At 46.4% G+C, this 19,247-nt stretch overlaps 1 protein-coding gene across 2 annotated transcripts in view; it reads right to left on the bottom strand.

Annotated features, from left to right (window-relative positions):
- Positions 1-19,247, bottom strand: part of ME3 (malic enzyme 3) — a 217,117-nt gene that overhangs the window by 68,257 nt on the left and 129,613 nt on the right. For both annotated transcript variants that reach the window (XM_047692219.1, XM_047692220.1), the window contains exons 5-6: positions 9,810-9,885; positions 292-453 (exon numbers count right to left, since the gene is read on the bottom strand). In XM_047692219.1, coding sequence (XP_047548175.1) covers positions 292-453; positions 9,810-9,885 — 238 coding nt within the window. The remainder of the gene's footprint in view (positions 1-291; positions 454-9,809; positions 9,886-19,247) is intronic.

The following is a 19,247-nucleotide window of genomic DNA, read 5'->3' as shown; positions in this document are numbered from 1 at the left end:
GTGGGGAAGCAAACAAGGCCCAAGCTGGGGTCAAGGAGGGCACAGAGGGCCTTGAGGAGGGAGGAGAGCCAGGAGACCCAGTAGTCGGGGGAAAGGGACTGGGCTGGGCCAAGGCAGGGAGGAGAAAGGTCCCTACCTCTCAGCCAAAGGGAAGGGCGTTGGCGAGGGGGACCCAGGAAAGAAATGTCCCAACGCTGTGTCGATATAACTGCCCCTCAAAGGTGCCTCCCCCACCCTACCGCCAGCCATCAGCTTCTGGCCCCAGGGCTCCGGGCCTGGGCGGTGCGTTACCTCATTGTTGGTGCCCACATCCAGCAGGACGGGGAGGCACTGCTGTGGGCTGACCCCTCCGCACGCCGTGTACAGGGCCAGCTTGCCCACGGGGATGCCCATGCCGTAGCAGCCCAGATCTCCCAGGCCCAGGATGCGTTCGCCGTCGGTCACCACCACAGCCTGGAAACAATCAGGGAAACGCCTCTCGTGACAAAGTGCTCGTTTTGTCACTCCTCCTGTCAGGCCTGACAACTGGGCGCCCACTTCCTCGGCTGAGGGATGGAACGCTGGTCAGGGAAAGGGCCAAGGGATTCATTCCATGGCAGGTGGCAATCCTTCTCCCTGTCCTCAACCCTGGAGGGCTGGTGAGAAGCCCCACTGAGCTGGGCGGACACCTTCCCCCCACTTGGAGGTTTAGGGTGGGGGCTGCAGAAACAGCTGGAGGGAAACCATATCTGGTCACTTCCCCTCCATGAAACTAAGCAAATATTCCCAGCTCGAGATCTGGGCACAGGGACGTATTAAAAGGAGACCATGAGGGACGAGTGTTCATGATGCGACCATAGGCCCAGGGTTTCGAGGCTCCTGGGGTACAGCAAGTCCAGCCTGCAAAGGGCAGGGCTCTCGTGGCAGCTGCTGGGGTCACTGCTTCCTATGAACCCCGGAGGGTTCTCAGGCTGTCCTGGGGTTACCACTGTGCTCTGGCAAGTAATCGCTGGAGGCATACTACGGGCTAGTTCAGGCTTACTTGCTAACAGATGCCGGTGAGGCTGACAGTGGTAGAAATTACTACGATTTTGACAGATATTCATTTACTCATTCCTTCACTACATATTTATGAAGCAGCTACTTGGCAGACACGAGGCCAGATCCTCTGCTCATCTGTAATCACAAATCTGTAGGGATTCAGGCCTTAAAGGACTAAGGGGCAAAAAAAGAGATGAAACATGCCTACTTTGAATTAACGACTCTGGGGGGAGACTGAGGGTGCGGAGCAGCACAAGGGCAGTGGGACTGAGAGAAGGGAGAGTTACTGCCTGTAGGGTAACCTTTTGTAAGGGAGAGAGGACCCACGTGCCACCCCTTGGACAGGAGAAGACTGTCCGTGGGGGGTACAGTGCAGAGGAAGGAGCTTGATACGAAAGGAAATTCAGAGGCAGGATAGCGGCAGGGAGGGTGTGGGTGTTGTGTGGGGAACAAGGAGATGCTGGTCGCATGAAAGGAGAGAACAGGACGTCAGGCAGGAGTCAAACCGTGGAGGGTCTTGAAAGTGAGACCACAGAGATGCCCCTGGGTGACAGTGAAGTTGTTCATAGGTCACCTCAACCTGCTCACCATCATTGCCTTCCTCCATCTTGAAATGAGACGTTTATGGGGCCACCCCTCCCTCCACTGGAGCCTGGCTCTGACCAGGGCTTAGGAGGAGCTGAGGGATGGATGTTCCGGAGCCCCACGTGTGGTGATCCCGGGCATCATGGGGCTCAGCTCAACCCAATGCAGGTGCCACACTGAGCTCTGGGGATAAAGACATGAAGACCCATTCTTGCCCTGGGAGAGTTTATGATCCAGTGCCCAAAGGGCCCATGGCATCTTAAGCACTTCTATTCTCCAGCTTTCTAAGGATAAGGGCATGCAAAGGCTGGTGCTGCCTTTTGGTAGCAATTAAGTACAGAGATTCTTACAAACACTCCTCTGCTTCTGGAAAGGGGACTTGGGGAGGAGGGACAAGAGACCCATGACCATCATGATTGTCCCCCTCAGACTGATCCACTGCCTCTATGGGGAATGTTCTCAACCTGTACGCACCTGATTTTCTCCACGGCTCTGGCAGGTAGGTGAGTCTGGGACTCTTATCGCCATCTCACAGGTGAGCAAACAGAAGCTCTAAGATACTTGATACATATGTTATGTATCAGCCAGATGCCAGGCACTGGACTGGCTGTTTCCACATTAAGTATCTTAGAAAGATTAGATGGCCTACCACAGTCACCTTGCTTGTGCACGAGGTAGGTCAGGATTCTAACCTCTGTCTACCACCATGGCAACCAGGTTAAAGCACCTGTGCTCTTGGTCAAGTTCTGCACTGCCTCTGTGTGACCCTTCCCACAGCTTGCCTCTGACCCTCCCACCCCTGGGGGAGCCTGTTCCTTCACGCTGCCCAGACTCGGGGCATTTCTCTACCACCTCTCCTGATCAAAGCTTCTTTATTCGATTCCCATCCTCTCAGAATTTCTCTCCATTGAGGGGCAGGGCGTTAACCAGAGGTGGGGTAGCTCCTACTCCAGGGATTTATCCCTACAACTCTGGGGCCTTTCCAGATGGTGACCGGGATCTGCAGGGCTGCCTCCCAGCCTGAACCGGGCAAGAGCCCTTTCCTGCATGGCCGCCGCCTCACTTCCGTCTGCCGCCCTGTCTCCATTGCACGGAGCTGGTGGCTGGGTTATTACAACAGCTTCACGCCCACACTCGTCTTTCCTCCTTCCAGTCTCTCCTGCCAACCAACGTCACATACATTGTGTCAGAAGCCCATTTTCATTACTCTGTTCCCAGGCTCAAAGACCTTGAGTGACTTTGAACTGTCCATAGAACAGAGTCCAAAACATTTAACGTCTTAATGATCTGAGCCCAGGATATGTCCTGACTTATCTCTGGCTACTCATCTGCACACAAGTACCTACTCCAGCCAAACTGGCCTCCTCACGCCTCCCAGACATACTCTGAACTCACATATGATCTCCTCCTTCTCGGCCCAAGTCCTCTCTGCTAGAAGGTCCTTCTCTTTCTCCTGCATGCAAAGCCTTCCCATTGCAATCTACTGTGATCTCCCCTAGTACTTAAGGCTGCCATGCAGCTGGCCTGCTTGTCCCTCTTGAACGCCTGCCTGCCACCAACATCGACAGGACGCCCACCGCTGCCAAGCCTGCACCAGGTGCCACATAAATGTTTGGGTTCTTGTTTAACATTTTTAAAAATGCACATTTTATCTCACCCAACAACCCAAAGGTTAATGGCAGGGGTCCTGGAGTCTGATAACCAGTATTTAAATTTAGGCTTCTCAATAATGCACCATATGTAATCTTGGCTAAACAGATCATTTTTCTGAGTTTTAATTTTCCACAAAATGGGGGGTAATCAGACCTAACTCATCAGATTTTTGTAATGATGAAGTAATATGAGTCTCATTTTAACCAGGTGCCTTTAGTAAGTGATCAGTGAATGGTTGCTGCTCTTTTGATGATAACGATGGTTATTATTTGGGACAAAGATCCTATATTGGATTTTTAGTTGTTTTATCTTCTCTCTAGTTCAGCATTACCACAAGAAGGGCATGCCATAAGCATCTGTTAAATCAGTGAATGAAATGGAACCAAGAGGAGATCATAGTGGCCAATGGCCCAGAAAGTCAGCCATGTAAGTCTTGGGGCTTCCACTGTCCTCTCGAAGTGCACATTGCCACTTGAATGTCCAATAGTCCTCCCAAATTCCTGAGTCCCTAACCAAATGAATCTGCTTTTCCCTTTATTCTTTTTATTTTTAATTTTTTAATCAAAAATTTTTAAAAGATTTTATTTATTTATTATTTATTTGTCAGAGAGAGAGAGAGAGAGAGCACAAACAGGCAGAGGCAGAGAGAGAAGCAGGCTCCCTGCCAAGCAAGGAGCCCGATGCAGGACTCCATCCCAGGACCCTGGGATCATGACCTGAGTCAAAGGCAGCAGCTTAACCGACTGAGCCACCTAGATGTCCCTCCCTTTATTCTTCTAAACCTTTCACTTCTGCTGTCCTCCCTCCCTCTGTTACCTTGTATCTCCCAAGCTCAACACTGTCCTGTTACAACTCCTCTCTGTCATTCGTCAACCACAGCCAACTGGTCACCAAATTCTGCTGAGTCAATCTGCTCCTTACTTTTCTATTTGTTCCATGCATTGTCATTGCCTTGGGTGAGCCCATCCATCTCATCTGACCACTGCAATGGTCTCCTGGTGGGTCTCTCCACTCTTGGATTTCCCCTTGGTCCATTTCATTTTCCAAAGCACACCCAGCTTTGTCATTTCCTTACCCCAAACCTCCAATCGCTCTCAATGCCTATGAAATAAAGCTTAAACATCTTCAACTGGTGGTTAAGGCCTTCCGCAGTCTAGGTCATCTGCTTTTTGAATTTCTTCTTTATCCAAATAAAATAATTCCAACCTTGTAGAAGGTTTGTACTTTCCCGTCTACATGCCATTTTACCCCTCAATCCCTATGATCTTCCTGATCTGAATCCTACCATCCTTGTGTGCTTCCAGGAACAGTATGGAAGTCACTTTCCTCCATATTGCTCCCTTTCCAGAAGTTGTCACTCCTTCCTCTGAGTTCCCGTGGCATTTTTCTCTCCAGAGCACTTATCACTTTCTTGCTTGTATTATAGTTAGATGAGAACCTCATCTTTCATAGGAGTTCTAAGCTCTTATGGGCAAGTAAAGGTTCTTGTCATCTTTGGTTCTTCAGGTGCTTACCATGTTGCCTGCAGTGTGAGAGGAACTGGATAAATGGTAGCCAGTGTGGATCCAACATGGAGAACAGAGGCTCTCCACGGGACTGCTTCAAACCCGGTGTGAATGAACAACTTCAGGGAGAAGATGATGGGTCCTATTTTTCATGACATCAATGGAGTTGGAAGCCAAGGGCCACTAGTGCAGTAGAGGTCAAAATCTGATGACAAGCCTGAGCACGGTGGGTTTTAGAGTCCAGAAGTAACTATCAGTGAACTGCAGGATCAGCGTTTTCTTGTTTGGATGGCATCTGAGACTCATACCTTCTCTGTATCTCAGATGACTAAGGGGGAAGTTGGGCCCATTCTTCCTCTGTCCACCTAGCTTGGACCTACAGCTTTTTCTGACTTATTGCCCATGTCCCTTAGCTTAGGTGGACCCAATGGGGATGACCCGAGACTGACCTTTCTTGCTCTAGCCCTGGTTTCCTTGGACTTGTAGATATGTCATGGGCTCTCCATAGACCTCACCTCCTCCCTCCCTCTCATAATTCCTTTTTTCCTCCCCTTCCTCTTCTCTCTTGCTCTCTCTCTCCACGACATAACACACAGTCTGCAATTTCAAATCTTGGTTCCACCCTCCATAAGCAAACAGCCAGCAACTTTATCTGTAAAATGGGGGTAATAATAATCCCCTCTACTTACAGGTCATTAGAAGTTGATGAAGTCACTTACGTAAAGCACTTAGAAGATGCTGCTTGTGGAGGATATGCAGATGTGCCCCCACATCTCCCTTTCAGGACCCAAGGAGTCATTCCCTCAGCTAAGCCCTCAGGGGTCAGCCCACTCTCTGAATTTCCTTGACCAAAGAGAGCCACTTTGCCCAAGTCACACCCAGTTCTCAAGGGCATCCTCCCACAACCAATGACTGATGGATGCCGGGCTATAAGGCCCGGCTCCCCTGTCCTAAGGGCCACCCTAACTCCAGAGGCTCCTCATGGGCTCAGCTGAGTCTTCCTTAAGGCTTCACTCTGCCCAACCTCTCCCTTGGCTTTCTCCTGTTTCCCTCCCCTCTAGAGGTACTGATCCCTGATAGACTAACATCCATCTCAGAGAATGTTTCCGGGGACACCCACCTTCTGACCCCGAGGACAGAGTGGGTTTAACACATGGTGGGCCTGGGCATAGTAGGCAGGCACCTGGCACCAGCACCTGGTTCAAGTTGGGATGCCCACGTGGCTGGTGCTCAACCCCAGAGGCTGCTCCCAACCCCCACCCCCCATCCAGCTGTCTCTCAGCACCTCCCCCGGAAACTGCTGCTGGGCCTGGGGTGAGGGAGAGATTTAGGAGACTGGGAAAGCTGTGGGGAGGATAGCTGTTCTCAGCTCAGTCTTCCTCAGGCTTGAGGCAGTGTCCACTGGGGGAAAGGGTCAGAAAAGCAGTTCTCACTTCTCTCCATCCGTGATTTATGCCGGACAGCTCTCTGGGCGGCCTAGCCCGCCCCCTCCCCCCGAACAAGAGCGGCCTGCAAAACTTAGTGGTCCCCTAGCCCTGGGCTTTGGCCTCACCTCCCTCCCAGCCTGCTTCTCCGATACCGCGGTTCGCAGTTCTGCCTTCTGGCTGGGAAACCACGGGAAGTCACCCTTTATCTTCTGAGTTGGTTCAGAAGCTCCTCTGAACCATTCCTTCCTTCCAGCCAAGAGGCTGCTGCCATCAGGGTGTAAAGATACCCGTGCCCTGGAAAACTGCCTCCTCGACTTAGCAGCTGGGGAGAGGGTGGCTCAGCTATAAGGCTCTGGGGGTGTCAACTCCTACTCATGGATGACTGTGGGCAAGTCACGGACCTCAGCTCGCTCACCTGAGAAACGACACACCCCTACCCGTCCTTCAGGACCCACTTTGGGGGTGTCAACTGCACCCCTTCCTTCTCCACTCTGATCACAAGGACTGTGAGAACCGAAGGAAATAATGAAAGGGAATCCACACCAGCTCCAAAGTACCCTGAAGGGGATTCCCTGCCTGGGGAGGAAGACCTTCATCTCTTTTTAGGGCAATTGGAGGTAACACACAACAAATAAGAAAGACTAGGGCTTAGAATATTCTGAACCTTTGAAAGGGCAGCCTTAGGGGTGAGGAGAAAGGACCCTCCAGAAAAGGCCAGTGGACGGGGCAGGTGGGAGACTCGGGTAAGCTGGGGGTGGGGGGAGGTGCCTGAGCAGCCCTGTCTTATTTATGTGCCCAACTACGGGCCCACTATTTAGCCAAACTATGAGCTCCTGGTTTTTCTAGAGAAAGCCATAAATCCAAGTTTGTATGTTTCTTTTTCTAAATGAAGTCTCCAGATTTTAAAATATTGCTTACAAATTCAAAATTTTCAAAAATAACTGAGGGCCAAGTCAAACGTGTCTAGGGGCCTCATTGGCTGCCCCTTGGTGGCCCGTGATTCCCAGGTAGGAGGGCCTCCTCCTGGGCTGCTCTTGGGCATCTGCTCTCTCTGCCCTGCATGGCTGCATGTGCCAGAGCCGTCCCTTCCACCTCCAGCAAGGACAAGGCCCATTTGAGTGCCTTCCAGTATCGTACAGACTTCATAGTTCGTCCTCACCATAACAGAACAAAGACCAGAGAGGTTATCTGCACATCCAGCAAGTGAATGGAAAATTCCCGATGTCTGACTGCAATGCCAGAGCTGGGTCGTCTATATAGTTACCAGGGACTGATCTTGGGGTCTCTCCAAAGGGAGATAGAAATAAAGGGCGGAGGGGAGGAGGCAGCCCCAGGCATTCCCTTGTCTGCTCTCAGCTCCTGCAGGGGTAGAGGCCAGCCAGTCATCAGGATGCTAGCTCCTCGCCTCTGGGCTCCTCTCTTGGGCATCACAGACACAGTCTATGCAAGTGTTTCCGGGTCAGTCACTCCCACCAGACTTTGGGCCTGTACACCTTCTTGATCCTGGGAACTACAGGGAAATCCTACAGATGTTTACTCAAAAAGTGTGGAGGGTAAGGGAATTAGATGCATTGGTCCAGATGTGCCCATGGAAGCTCTGTTTTCCCGAGCGACTTCGGACGCCTCTCTCCGTCTGAGGCCTGCTTCAGTCCCTCCTGCTCTGCGATGACCTAAAGCTCCATTGTTCTTTCTCTGAAATCACAAAAGTGGCTGTCTCCATAGCACTCACTATGTAGAAGGTTCTCAAACTACGTGTGTTGAAGTCAGGCAGCAAATATTTTGTGAGTTGCGCCCTGACCAAAGGAGCAACTAGAGCCTGAAATCCAGCCCACGAGCCCCTCACCGAACCTCTGTGCCAGCCCAGAGAAAGGAGCACCTGCTTCCTACTGGTTAAGAGGCACCGGCTTCCTGTCTTTCTCTTCAACAACTCGTAGGTTTGTGCAAAGGCGTGCATGTGTTGGTGGGGGCTGCACGCCTCTGCTCCGGGCTCAGTGCCTGTGGCCTCGGAGATGCTCCTCATGGCTGCTCCCTGGGTTCAGGCTCCTCGGGCGCCTACTGCGTGCCCACTCTGCACAAGCTTTCACCTTGGGCGAGCAGCCCAGACGGGAACCCAGGTCAGTCCATACGGCCTCGGCAGCCTGTCTGCACAGGGCGGGCTGGAGTTGCCTGTCCGTCCAGTGTGCCGGTTTCCCTGAATGTGCTCAAGATTTTGTTAGAGCTTCATCTTTGACACGCCCTTGCTTCTTCTGGGACTGAGACCAACACCCGCAAGGCCCAGGCCTGCACCTACCGGAGTCTGAGCAGATAAGCAGAGCAGAAAAGCCCACACTCAGACAGAGATGTACGAAATGAGCTCTTCACTGCAGCCCTAAAGGCTACAGGCCCGGGCGGTGGCTTGAGCCTGGCTCTTAAGAGCCAAGCTTCTGCCTTTCCTATTCTGGCTCCAAATGCTGCCACTCCCCAGATGGCCAGAGGTGTGTAGGGAGAAGCTGAGCTCAGCACCTAGCGGAGGGAGACGGGGGTAACTGAGGAAACTGGCAGGAATGGGAGGGAGAGCCTGGGGAGGAAGCCATGATGGAGGGCCTCTGCCTCCCATCAGCTCCAACCCTTCCCCAGCTCGTGTGCCAGAAATGCCCTTGCCAGGCAGCTAGCAGGTGTTTTGCATTTTTGCGTCCGTCATTTGCAGAGGCAACGATGATCGTAGACGTGAAAGCCCATCATACTCTTCCACAGACGTTCCCCGTGGCAGGAGGTGATCTGGGCATGTAGCCAGAGGCTTAACAAGTTTCTACAGAGCTGCAGCTTTTAGATTTCAAAATGAATATATACTTTGCATATTATAGTATATCCTGCTTATTATATAAAAATGTTTTCGCCTTAGAGTATTTGAGTACAGCTTGTATTCCAGGCAGAAGTGGCAGGTTTCTTTCATCACTCTGCATACAACTACCACCTGTCCCCCCACCCCCACCCCCCACTCCTGTGTACACGAAGGTGGCCAAGTTCTGTTCACCATAAGCTTTGCCTCTTCTTGCAGAATGTCCCCACTCTATGTCCTGCACTCTCCAAAGCCTTATCCAGTCAAACTCTATCCCTCAACTCAAGGTCCCTGCTCCAATGTCACCTCCCTCATGGAGTCTTCCTAGATTCCCCTGAGGCTGAAGGTAATCTCTGCCTTTTGAGCACACCCTCAGCTCTCTCAGTGTGCTTCATTTACCTCTGACCAAGTTCCTTGTTAGTCTTTTGTGTCTCTGTCTTATTTTCCCCAGAAAAGTCAGCTACTTGAGAAGAAGGTCTGTCTGATTTTCCCGTATCTGCCATGGAAGCTGGCACTGTATATACAGTAGGTACACAATACACGCTGAACAGGATCTTCAGACTACTGCTATGAACAATAACAATGATAAGGGCAATGTCCCCTGGGTGTGGGTGGCGGAAACCTCTGCTCTGTGATGCATTTCTGCCTGGCTCTAACCTGTCTGGGCTCTGGGCCTGGGAAAGCAGGGCAGTGTCTTGCCCTCCATGTCACAATGGCTCATTTTCTAGCCGGCGATGACACTGGTCCAGGTTGAAAGGATTCACCTAAGAACAGAGCAGTAACAAAGAAAACAGATCATACCTTAATATCATCTTCTGGCCAAGAGTTCAGCATTGTTGCAAGGTGGCCCTTGTCATGAATGGTGATGAACAGCCCACTAGGAGAAAAAACACATACACACAGAGAAACCAGGCAGTCAGACCAGAAGACTGTATACCATTGCACTGTTTAATTTTTCCCACAGACCTGGACAAGGGAGGGTTCCCTGGCCCCAAGAGTTGAGAGGGCCCAGCCCTGGCCTTCCTCCAATTACTCCTCTCCACCAAACAAGGACTCCATGTGCCCCATGGGGCTTGTGCTCTCCAGAATAAGCACCCTTCCTTCTTCCATCTAGACCAGGCACATAGGACCCCAGAATTCTTAGACTGAGGGACCCCAAGGCTGCTTCCAGAAACCCATGTTGGCTTCTTCTCCAGGTCCCTCCTTCTGTGCACAGACCACACCATGGTGGGCATACCCCTAGGCCTGGGGCTGTGACTGGAGCTTAGACATGTGGGTTGTGGTGTCAGGATGCCCCAGGTAGTGGGGGACAGAGCTGGGGCTGGGGCAGGGGTGGGCTCCCAGCTGTGAGCCATGTCTCCCCATAGCGCTGAAGCATGGGACTTTTAAAATTCAGACGTGGCCTTCCAGCCTAGTGGGAAAGTACGTCTGTAAAGGCAGGAGGGTGGATTGTATTTTACTTAACAGTGTATTCGCTTGGATTTAGAAATTTTATTTATGTTTAGACCTCTGTATGTGGACCTGGGATCAGGGGTGTGAGTGTATGTACCTGGGCTGGTCTGTGCTGCTTCCTTCCTTTCCTTTGTTCCTCCAAAGCATCTAGAACTGCTCTTCTTTCGAACAAGGTACTCACTCTGGGTTGCCAATGTGAGTAGGCTGGGGAGGTGTGGGAGAGCAGCCTCCCCCACTCTCACTGCCCCTCACTAACTCAGAGAAGACTTCCAAACAGTACTTTTCATGGCTTCATGAGAGGCTCAGATTTTGGATCCATTATTTAAATCATGCCCTAGTCAACACCACAAGGCTCGTGGCCCTGCTCTTTGGTCCCAGCAGTCTTGTAAAACTCCCAACCCTGGATACACCTACTGTCTGTTCCCCGAGTACTCCACCCAGGCAGCCAAGGGCAGGGGGAGAAAGCCTGACTGGCATCACCTGCAACCCATGTGCACTGTCGACCACCGTCCGGTCTTTGCTCTTTCAGTGTTTCTCTGCTCAAGAGTCACTCTTTCCACTCTCTGTAAAGACCATTTTAAACTTTTCCATTCTCAAACCTCCAACGGCCTCACCTTGCCCGGACTCCACTAGTGACCTTGCCTCTGATGTCACATGAAGCCAAGGGACGCATCTCTGTCAGCTTTCCACCACCAAGCCCGCAAACTTCTGCATCTGCAGATAATTCATTTCTTATGTTCCAACGACTATTCTAAAGTCTTACACTTAGGGATGCTTCTCTCTCTCTCCTAGAGCCATTATCATATAGCCATAAAACATCCCCAAGTCTGTATCATCTTAAAGACTTCTGGCTTGGGATGCCTGGATGGCTCAGTCAGTAAAGTGTCTGCCTTCGGCTCAGGTCATGATCTCAGGGTCCCGGGATGGAGCCCCGCTTCAGGCTCCTTGCTCGGTAGGGAGCCTGCTTTTCTCTGCCTGCTATTCTGGCCACTCCCCCAGCTTGTGCTCTATCTCTAACAAAAGAAAAAAAAAAGACTTCTGGCTTTTGTTAGTGGCAGTCTCTTGGACAGAGTAAACTATCTGCAGACAGCAATAATAACACTGTTATTTTAAAAAAATTTAAAAAATATTTGAGAAAGAGAGCAAGCACGAGCCAAGGGAGGGGCAGAGGGAGAGGAGACAGACAAGAAGACTCCCTGTAGATGTGGGGCTTGATCCCAAGACTCTGTGATCATGACCTGAGCCGAAGGGAGATGCTTAACTCACTGAGCCACCCAGGCACCCCAAATTGTTATTTTTTAAAATTTTATTTAAATTCAATTAATTAACAGAGTGTATTATTAGTTTCAGAGGGAGAGTTCAGTGATTCATCTGATGCATATAACACCCAGTGCTCATTACATTATGTGCCTTTCTCAATGCCCATCACCAGTTACCCCATCCTCCCACACACGCCTGTCCCTCCAGCAACCGTTTTTTTCCTATAGTTAAGAGTCTCTTATGGTTTGCCTCCCTCTCTGTTTTTAGCTTATTTTATTTTTCCCTCCCTTCCCCTATAATTGTTTTGCTTCTTAAATTCCATGTATGAATGAAATTATATGATAATTGTCTTTCTCTGACCGATTTATTTCGTTTAGCATAATACCCTCTAGTTCCATCCACGTTGTTGCAAATGGCAAGATTTCATTTTTTGAATGGCTGAGTAATATTCCATTCCATATCTTCTTTATCCATTCATCTGTTTTTATAGTTTGGCTATTGTGGACAATGCTGTTATAAACATTGGGGTGCAGGTGCCCCTTCAGACCAATATATTTGTATCCTTTGGGTAAATGAATAGTGCAATTGCTAGGTCATAGGGGAAGTTTTATTTTTAACTTCTTGAGGAACCTCCATACTGTTTTCCAGAGTGGCTGCACCATTTTCCATTCCCAACCATAAAAGCATTCCCATTTCTCTGCATTCTCTCCTCAACCTGAGTTGTTAATTTTAGCTATTCTGACTGGTGTGAAGGGGTATCTTATTGTGGTTTTGATTTGTATTTCCCTGATGCTGAGTCATATTGAGATTTTTTTCATGTGTCTGTTGGCCATTTGGATGTCTTCTTTGGAGAAATGTCTGTTCATGTCTTCTGTCCATTTCTTGACTGGATTTTGTTTGTTTTGGGGGTATTGAGTTTCATAAGTTCCTTAAGGATCTTGGATGCTAGCCCTTTATTTGATGTCATTTGCAATTATCTTCTTCATTCTGTAGGTTGTCTTTGGTTTTGTTGACTGTGTCCTTTGCTAGGCAAAAGTTTTTATCTTGATGAAGTCCCAATCTTGATGAAGTTCCCAAATGAAGTCCCCCTTCATTTTTGCTTTTCTTTCCCTTGCCTTTTCCTTCCCTAGAGGAGTTGTATCTAGCAAGAAGTTGCTGTGGCCAAGGTCAAAGAGGTTGCTGCCTGTGTTCTCCTCTAGGATTTTGATGGATTCCTGTCTCATGTTTAGGTCTTTTATCCACTTCGAGTTTATTTTTGTGTATGGTATAAGAAAATCCAGTTTCATTCTTCTGCATGTCGCTGTCCAGTTTCCCCAGCACCATTTGTTGAAGAGACTGTCTTTTATCCATTGGATATTCTTTCCTGCTTTGTCAAAGATTAGTTGACAATAGAGTTGAGGATCCATTTACAGGTTCTCTATTCTGTTCCATTAATCTACGCGTCTGTATTTGTGCCAATACCATACTGTCTTCATGATTATAGCTTTGTGATACAGCCTGAAGTCCAAAATTGTGGTGCCACCAGCTTTGGTTTTCTTTTTCAACATTACCTAGCTATTCAGGGTCTTTTCTGGTTCAATAAAAATTTTAGGATTATTTGTTCCAGCTCTGGAAAATGCTGATGGTGCTTTGATAGAGATTGCAGTAAATGTATAGATTGCTTTGGGTAGCATAGACATTTTAACAATATTTGTTCTTCCAATCCAGGAGCATGGAATGTTTTTTTCATTTCTTTGTGTCTTCCTCAGTTTCCTTCATAAGTGTTATATAGTTTTCAGAGTACTTATCCTTTGCTCTTTGGTTAGGTTTATTCCTAGGTATCTTATTGGGTGCAGTTGTAAATGGGATCCATTCCTTGACTTTTCTTCTGTTTCATTGTTGCATATAAAAATGCAACTGACTTTTGTACATTGATTTTCTATCCTGCCTCTTTGCTGAGTTCCTATATGAGATCCAGCAATTTTTGGAATGGAGTCTTTTGGGTTTTCCACATAAAGTATTATATCATTTGCGAAGAGTGAGAGTTTGACTTCTCTGCTTATTTGGATGCCTTTTATTTCTTTTTGTTGTCTGATTGCTAAGTCTAGGACTTCTAGTACTATGTTGAACAGCATTGGTGAGAGTGGACATCCCTGCCACGTTCCTGACCCTAGGGGAAAAAGCTTTCAGTTGTTCCCCATTTAGAATGATATTCGCTGTGGGTTTTTCGTAGATGCCATTTATGATATTGAGGTATGTTCTCTTTGTCCCTACACTGTGAAGAGTTTTGATCAGAAAGGATGCTGTATTTTGTCAAATGCTTTTTCTTCATCTATTGAGAAGATCATATGGTTCTTGTTCTTTCTTTCATTAATGTGTTGTATCACATTGATTGATTTGCAGAAGTTGAACCACTCTTGCACCCCAGGAATAAATCCCACTTTGTCATGGAATTATCCTTTGAAGTTCTCTTAGATCTTACTGGCTAGTACCACAGTGAGAATTTTGGCATCCATGTTCATCAGGGATATTGGTCTGTAATTCTTTTTGGTAAGGTCTTTGGTTTTGGGATCAAGGTAATGCTGGTGTCATAGAATGAGTTTGGAAGTTTTCCTTCCATTTCTATGTTTTGAAATAGTTTCAGAAGAATAGGTATTAATTCTTTTTTAAATGTTTGGTAGAATTCCCCCAGGGAGCCATCTGGTCCTGGACTCTTCTTTGTTGGGATATTCTTGATTATTGCCTCAATTTCTTTGCTGGTTATGGATCTGTTCAGGTTTTCTATATCTTTCTGTTTCAGTTTTGGTAGTTTACATGTTTCTAGGAATGCGTTGATTTCTTCCGGATTGCCTAATTTGTTGGCATATAATTGCTCATAACATTCTTTTATAATTGTATTTCTTTAGTGTTGGTTGTGAGCTCTTTCTTTCATTCATGATTTTATTTATCTGGGTCCTTTCTCTCCCTCTCTCTCTCTCTTTTTGATAAGTCTGGCTAGGAGTTTATTGATCTTATTAATTCTTTCAAAGAACAAGCTCCTAGTTTCATCAATCTATTCTTTTTATTTCTATTTCATTGATTTCTGTTCTAATCTTTATTATTTCTCTTCTTCTGCTACATATATGCTCTACTTACTGTTCTTTTTCCCACTCCTTTAGGTGTAAGGCTATATATTTGAGACTTTTCTTGCTTCTTGAGAAAGGCTTGTATTGCTATATACTTCCCTCTTAGGACTGCCTTTGTTGCATCCCAAAGGTTCTGAATTGTGTTTTCTTTTTCATTTGCTTCCATGAATTTTACTTTTTTTTTTTTTTTTAAAGATTTCATTTTGAGAGAAAGCGAACTTGGATGGGGGAAGGAGGAGAGGCAGAAGGAGAGGGAGAAGAAGCAAGCTCCCTGCTGAGTAGGGAGCCTGATGCAGGGCTTGATCCCAGCACCCTGGAATCATGACCTGAGCTGAAGGCAGATGCTTAACATACTGAGCCACCCACATGTCTCACTTCCATGGCTTTTTACAATTCTTCTTTCATTTCCTGTTTGACCCATTCATTAACAGGATACTCTTAAACCTCCATGTACTTGTGTTCCTTCCAAATTTTCTCTTGTGTTTGAGTTCCAGTTCCAAAGGATTGTGGTATGAAAATAAGCAGGGAATAATCCCAATCTTTTAATACCAGTTGAAACCTGGTATGTGACCCAGTATGTGATCTATTCTGGAGATTGTTCCATGTGCACTTGACAAAAATATGTATTCTGTTGCTTTAGGATAAAATGCTATGAATATATCTGTGATGTCCAGTGTGTCAGTCAAAGCCCTTGTTTCTTTGTTGATCTCCTGCTTAAATGATCTGTCCATTGCCCTAAGGGGAGTGTTAAAGTCACCCATGATTATCATACTGTTATTTATGTGTTTCTTTAATTTTGTTATTAATTGGTTTATATAATTAACTGCTTCCACATTAGGGGCATAAATATTTACCATTCTTAGATCTTCTTGTTGGATAGACCTTTTAAGTAATACTGTCCTCTTCATCTCTTATTACAGTCTTTGGTTTAATATCTAGTTTGTGCAATCTAAGTATTGCTACCCCAGCTTTCTTTTGATATCCATTAGTATGATAAATGGTTCTCCATCCCCTCAATGTTGAAGTGACTTTGGGTCTAAAATGAGTCTCTTAGGGAACATTCCTCAACTTCATAAAATCCATCTGTGAAAAACCCACAGCAAATATCATTCTTTTTTTTTTTTTTAAAGATTTTATTTATTTATTTGTCAGAGACAGAGGGAGAGAGAGTGAGCGAGCACAGGCAGACAGAGAGGCAGGCAGAGGCAGAGGGAGAAGCAGGCTCCCTGCCGAGCAAGGAGCCCGATGTGGGACTCGATCCCAGGACGCTGGGATCATGACCTGAGCCGAAGGCAGCCGCTTAACCAACTGAGCCACCCAGGCGTCCCTCATTCTTTTTTTTTTTTTTTAATTTTTATTTATTTATTTATTTGACAGAGAGAGATCACAAGTAGACGGAGAGGCAGGCAGAGAGAGAGAGAGAGAGAGAGGGAAGCAGGCTTCCTGCTGAGCAGAGAGCCCGATGTGGGACTCGATCCCAGGACCCTGAGATCATGACCTGAGCCGAAGGCAGCGGCTTAAACCCACTGAGCCACCCAGGCGCCCCCATCCCTCATTCTTAATTGGGAAAAGCTGAGAGCCTTCCCACTGAGATCAGGAACACGACAAGGATACTCACTCTTACTGCTGTTGTTCAACATAGTATTAGAAGTCCTAACAACAGCAATCAGACAACAAAAAGAAATTAAGGTATTCAAATTGGCAAAGAAGTCATCAAACTCTTTCTCTTTGCAGATGACATGATACTTTATGTGGAAAAACCAAGACTCCACCCCCAAATTACTAGAACTCATACAGCAATTTAGTAATGTGGCAGGATACAAAATCAATGCGCAGAAATCAGTTGATTTCTTATACACTAACAATGAAACTATAGAAAGGGAAATTAGAGATTTGATTCCATTTACAATAGCACCAAAACCTGTAAGATACCTTGAAATAAACCTAACCAAAGAGGTAAAGGATCAATACTTGAGGAACTATAGAACACTTAGGAAAGAAATGGAAGAAGACACAAAAGATGGAAAAACTCATGGGTCCATGCTCATGGATTGGAAGAATAAATGTTGTTAAAATGTCTACACTGCCCAGAGCAATCTATACTTTCAATGCCATCTCGATAAAAATACCATTGGCATTTTTCCGAAGTGCTAGAACAAACAATCCTAAAATTTGTATGGAACCAGAAAAGACCCGGAATAGCCAAGGAAATGTTGAAGAAGAAAAACAAAACTGGGGGCATCACGTTGCCTGATTTCAAGCTTTATTACAAAGCTGTGATCACCAATATAGCATGTACTGGCACAAAACAGACACATAGACCAGTGGAATAGAACAGAGAGCCCAGATATGGACCTTCAACTCTATGGTCAAATAATCTTCAACAAAGCAGGAAAAAATAACCAGTGAAAAAAAATAGAGTCTCTTCAATAAATGGTATTGGGAAAATTGGACAGCTATATACAGAAGAATGAAACTCAGCCATTCTCTTACACCATACACAAAGACAAACTCAAAATGGATGAAAGACCTCAATGTGAGACAGGAATCCATCAAAATCCTAGAGGAGAACATAGGCAGTAACCTCTTCGACATTGGCCACAGCAACTTCTTTCAAGAAACATCTCCAAAGGCAAGGGAAACAAAAGCGAAAATGAACTTTCGGGACTCCATCAAGATAAAAAATCTTCTGCACAGCAAAGGAAAGAGTCAACAAACCAAAGAGGTAACCCATGGAATGGGAGAAGATATTGCAAATGACACTACAGAAAAAGGGCTGATATCCAAGATCTATAAAGAACTCCTCAAACTCAACACCCACCCCCCCAAAAAAAACAAATTATCAAGTCAAAAAATGGGCAGAAGACATGAACAGACACTTCTCCAATGAAGACATACAAATGGCTAACAGACACATGAAAAAATGTTCATATCATTAGCCATCAGGGAAATTCAAATCAAAACCACATTGAGATACCACCTTACACCAGTTAGAATGGCAAAGATAAACAAGGCAAGAAACAACAAATATTGGAGAGGACAGGGAGAAAGGGGATCCCTCTTACACTGTTGGTGGGAAAGCAAGCTGGTGCAGCCACTTTGGAAAACAGTGTGGAGGTTCCTCAAAAGATTAAAAATAGAGCTACCCTATGACCCGGCAATTGCATTACACGGTATTTACTCCAAAGGTACAGATGTTGTAAAAGGAAGGGCCACATGCACCCCAATGTTCATAGCAGCAATGTCCACAATAGCCAAACTGTAGAAAGAGCTGAAATGCCCTTCAATAGATGAATGGATAAAGAAGATGTGGCCCATATATACAATGGAATATTACTCAGCCTTCAGAAAGGATGAATACCCAACTTTGCATCAACATGGATAGGACTGGAGGAGATATGCTGAGTGAAATAAGTCAAGCAGAGAAAGTCAATTATCATATGGTTTCACTTACTTGTGGAACATAAGGAATAACATGGACATTAGGAGAAGGAAAAAAAAAAGTGAATTGGGACTGTGGACGCTGAGAAACAAACTGAGGGTTTTGGAGGGGGGTGTGGGGGGATGGGTGAACCTGGTCATGGGTATTAAGGAGTACATGTATTTTGCATGGAGCACTGGATATTATACATTAACAATGAATCTTGGAACACTGCATCAAATGCTAATGATGTGTTTTATAGTGACTAACAACACAATTAAAAAAGAAAAACCCGGGGCGCCTTTGTGGCTCAGGTGTTAAGCATCTGCCTTCGGCTCAGGTCATGATCCCAGAGTCCTGCGATTGAGCCCCATGTCAGGCTCCCTGCTTGGCGGGAAGCCTGCTTCTCCCTCTGCCACTCCCCCTGTTTGTGTGCTGTCTTTCTCTCTCTGTCAAATAAATAAATAAAATCTTAAAAAAAAAAAAGAAAAGAAAAGAAAAGAAAAACCCACAAAAGAAAATAAAATAAAAGGAGTCTCTTGTAGACAGCATATCAATGGGTCTTTTCTTTCTTTCTTTCTTTTTTTAAATCCAAACTGATATCCTGTGTCTTTTGATGGAAGCATTTATCCCATTTACATTCAGAGTAATTATTGAAAGATACAAATTTAGTACCATTGTATTGCCTGTAAAATCACTGTTGCTTCTGGTCTTTTGTTACTTTGGGCTCTCTCTTCCCTTAAAGGATCCCCTTTAATATTTCTTGCAGGGCTCGTTTAGTGATCACAAATTCTCTCAGCTTCTGTTTGCCCTGGAAGCTCTTTCTCTCTCCTATTCTGATTGACAGCCTTGCTGGATAAAGAATTCTTGACTGCATATTTTTCTCATTTAGCACCTTCAATATATTTCTGGTCCCTTCCAGCCTGCCAGGTCTCTGTGGATAGGTCTGCTGCCAGCCTTATATTTCTATTTTCTTGGTTAAGAACCTCTTGTCCCAAGCTG

This window comes from Lutra lutra, chromosome 10 (genome assembly GCF_902655055.1).
Source record: "Lutra lutra chromosome 10, mLutLut1.2, whole genome shotgun sequence".
In the NCBI taxonomy this organism is placed as follows: Eukaryota; Metazoa; Chordata; class Mammalia; order Carnivora; family Mustelidae; genus Lutra; species Lutra lutra.
The sequence above is the reverse complement of the archived record's forward strand: the minus strand, read 5'-3'. Positions and strand labels throughout refer to the sequence as shown.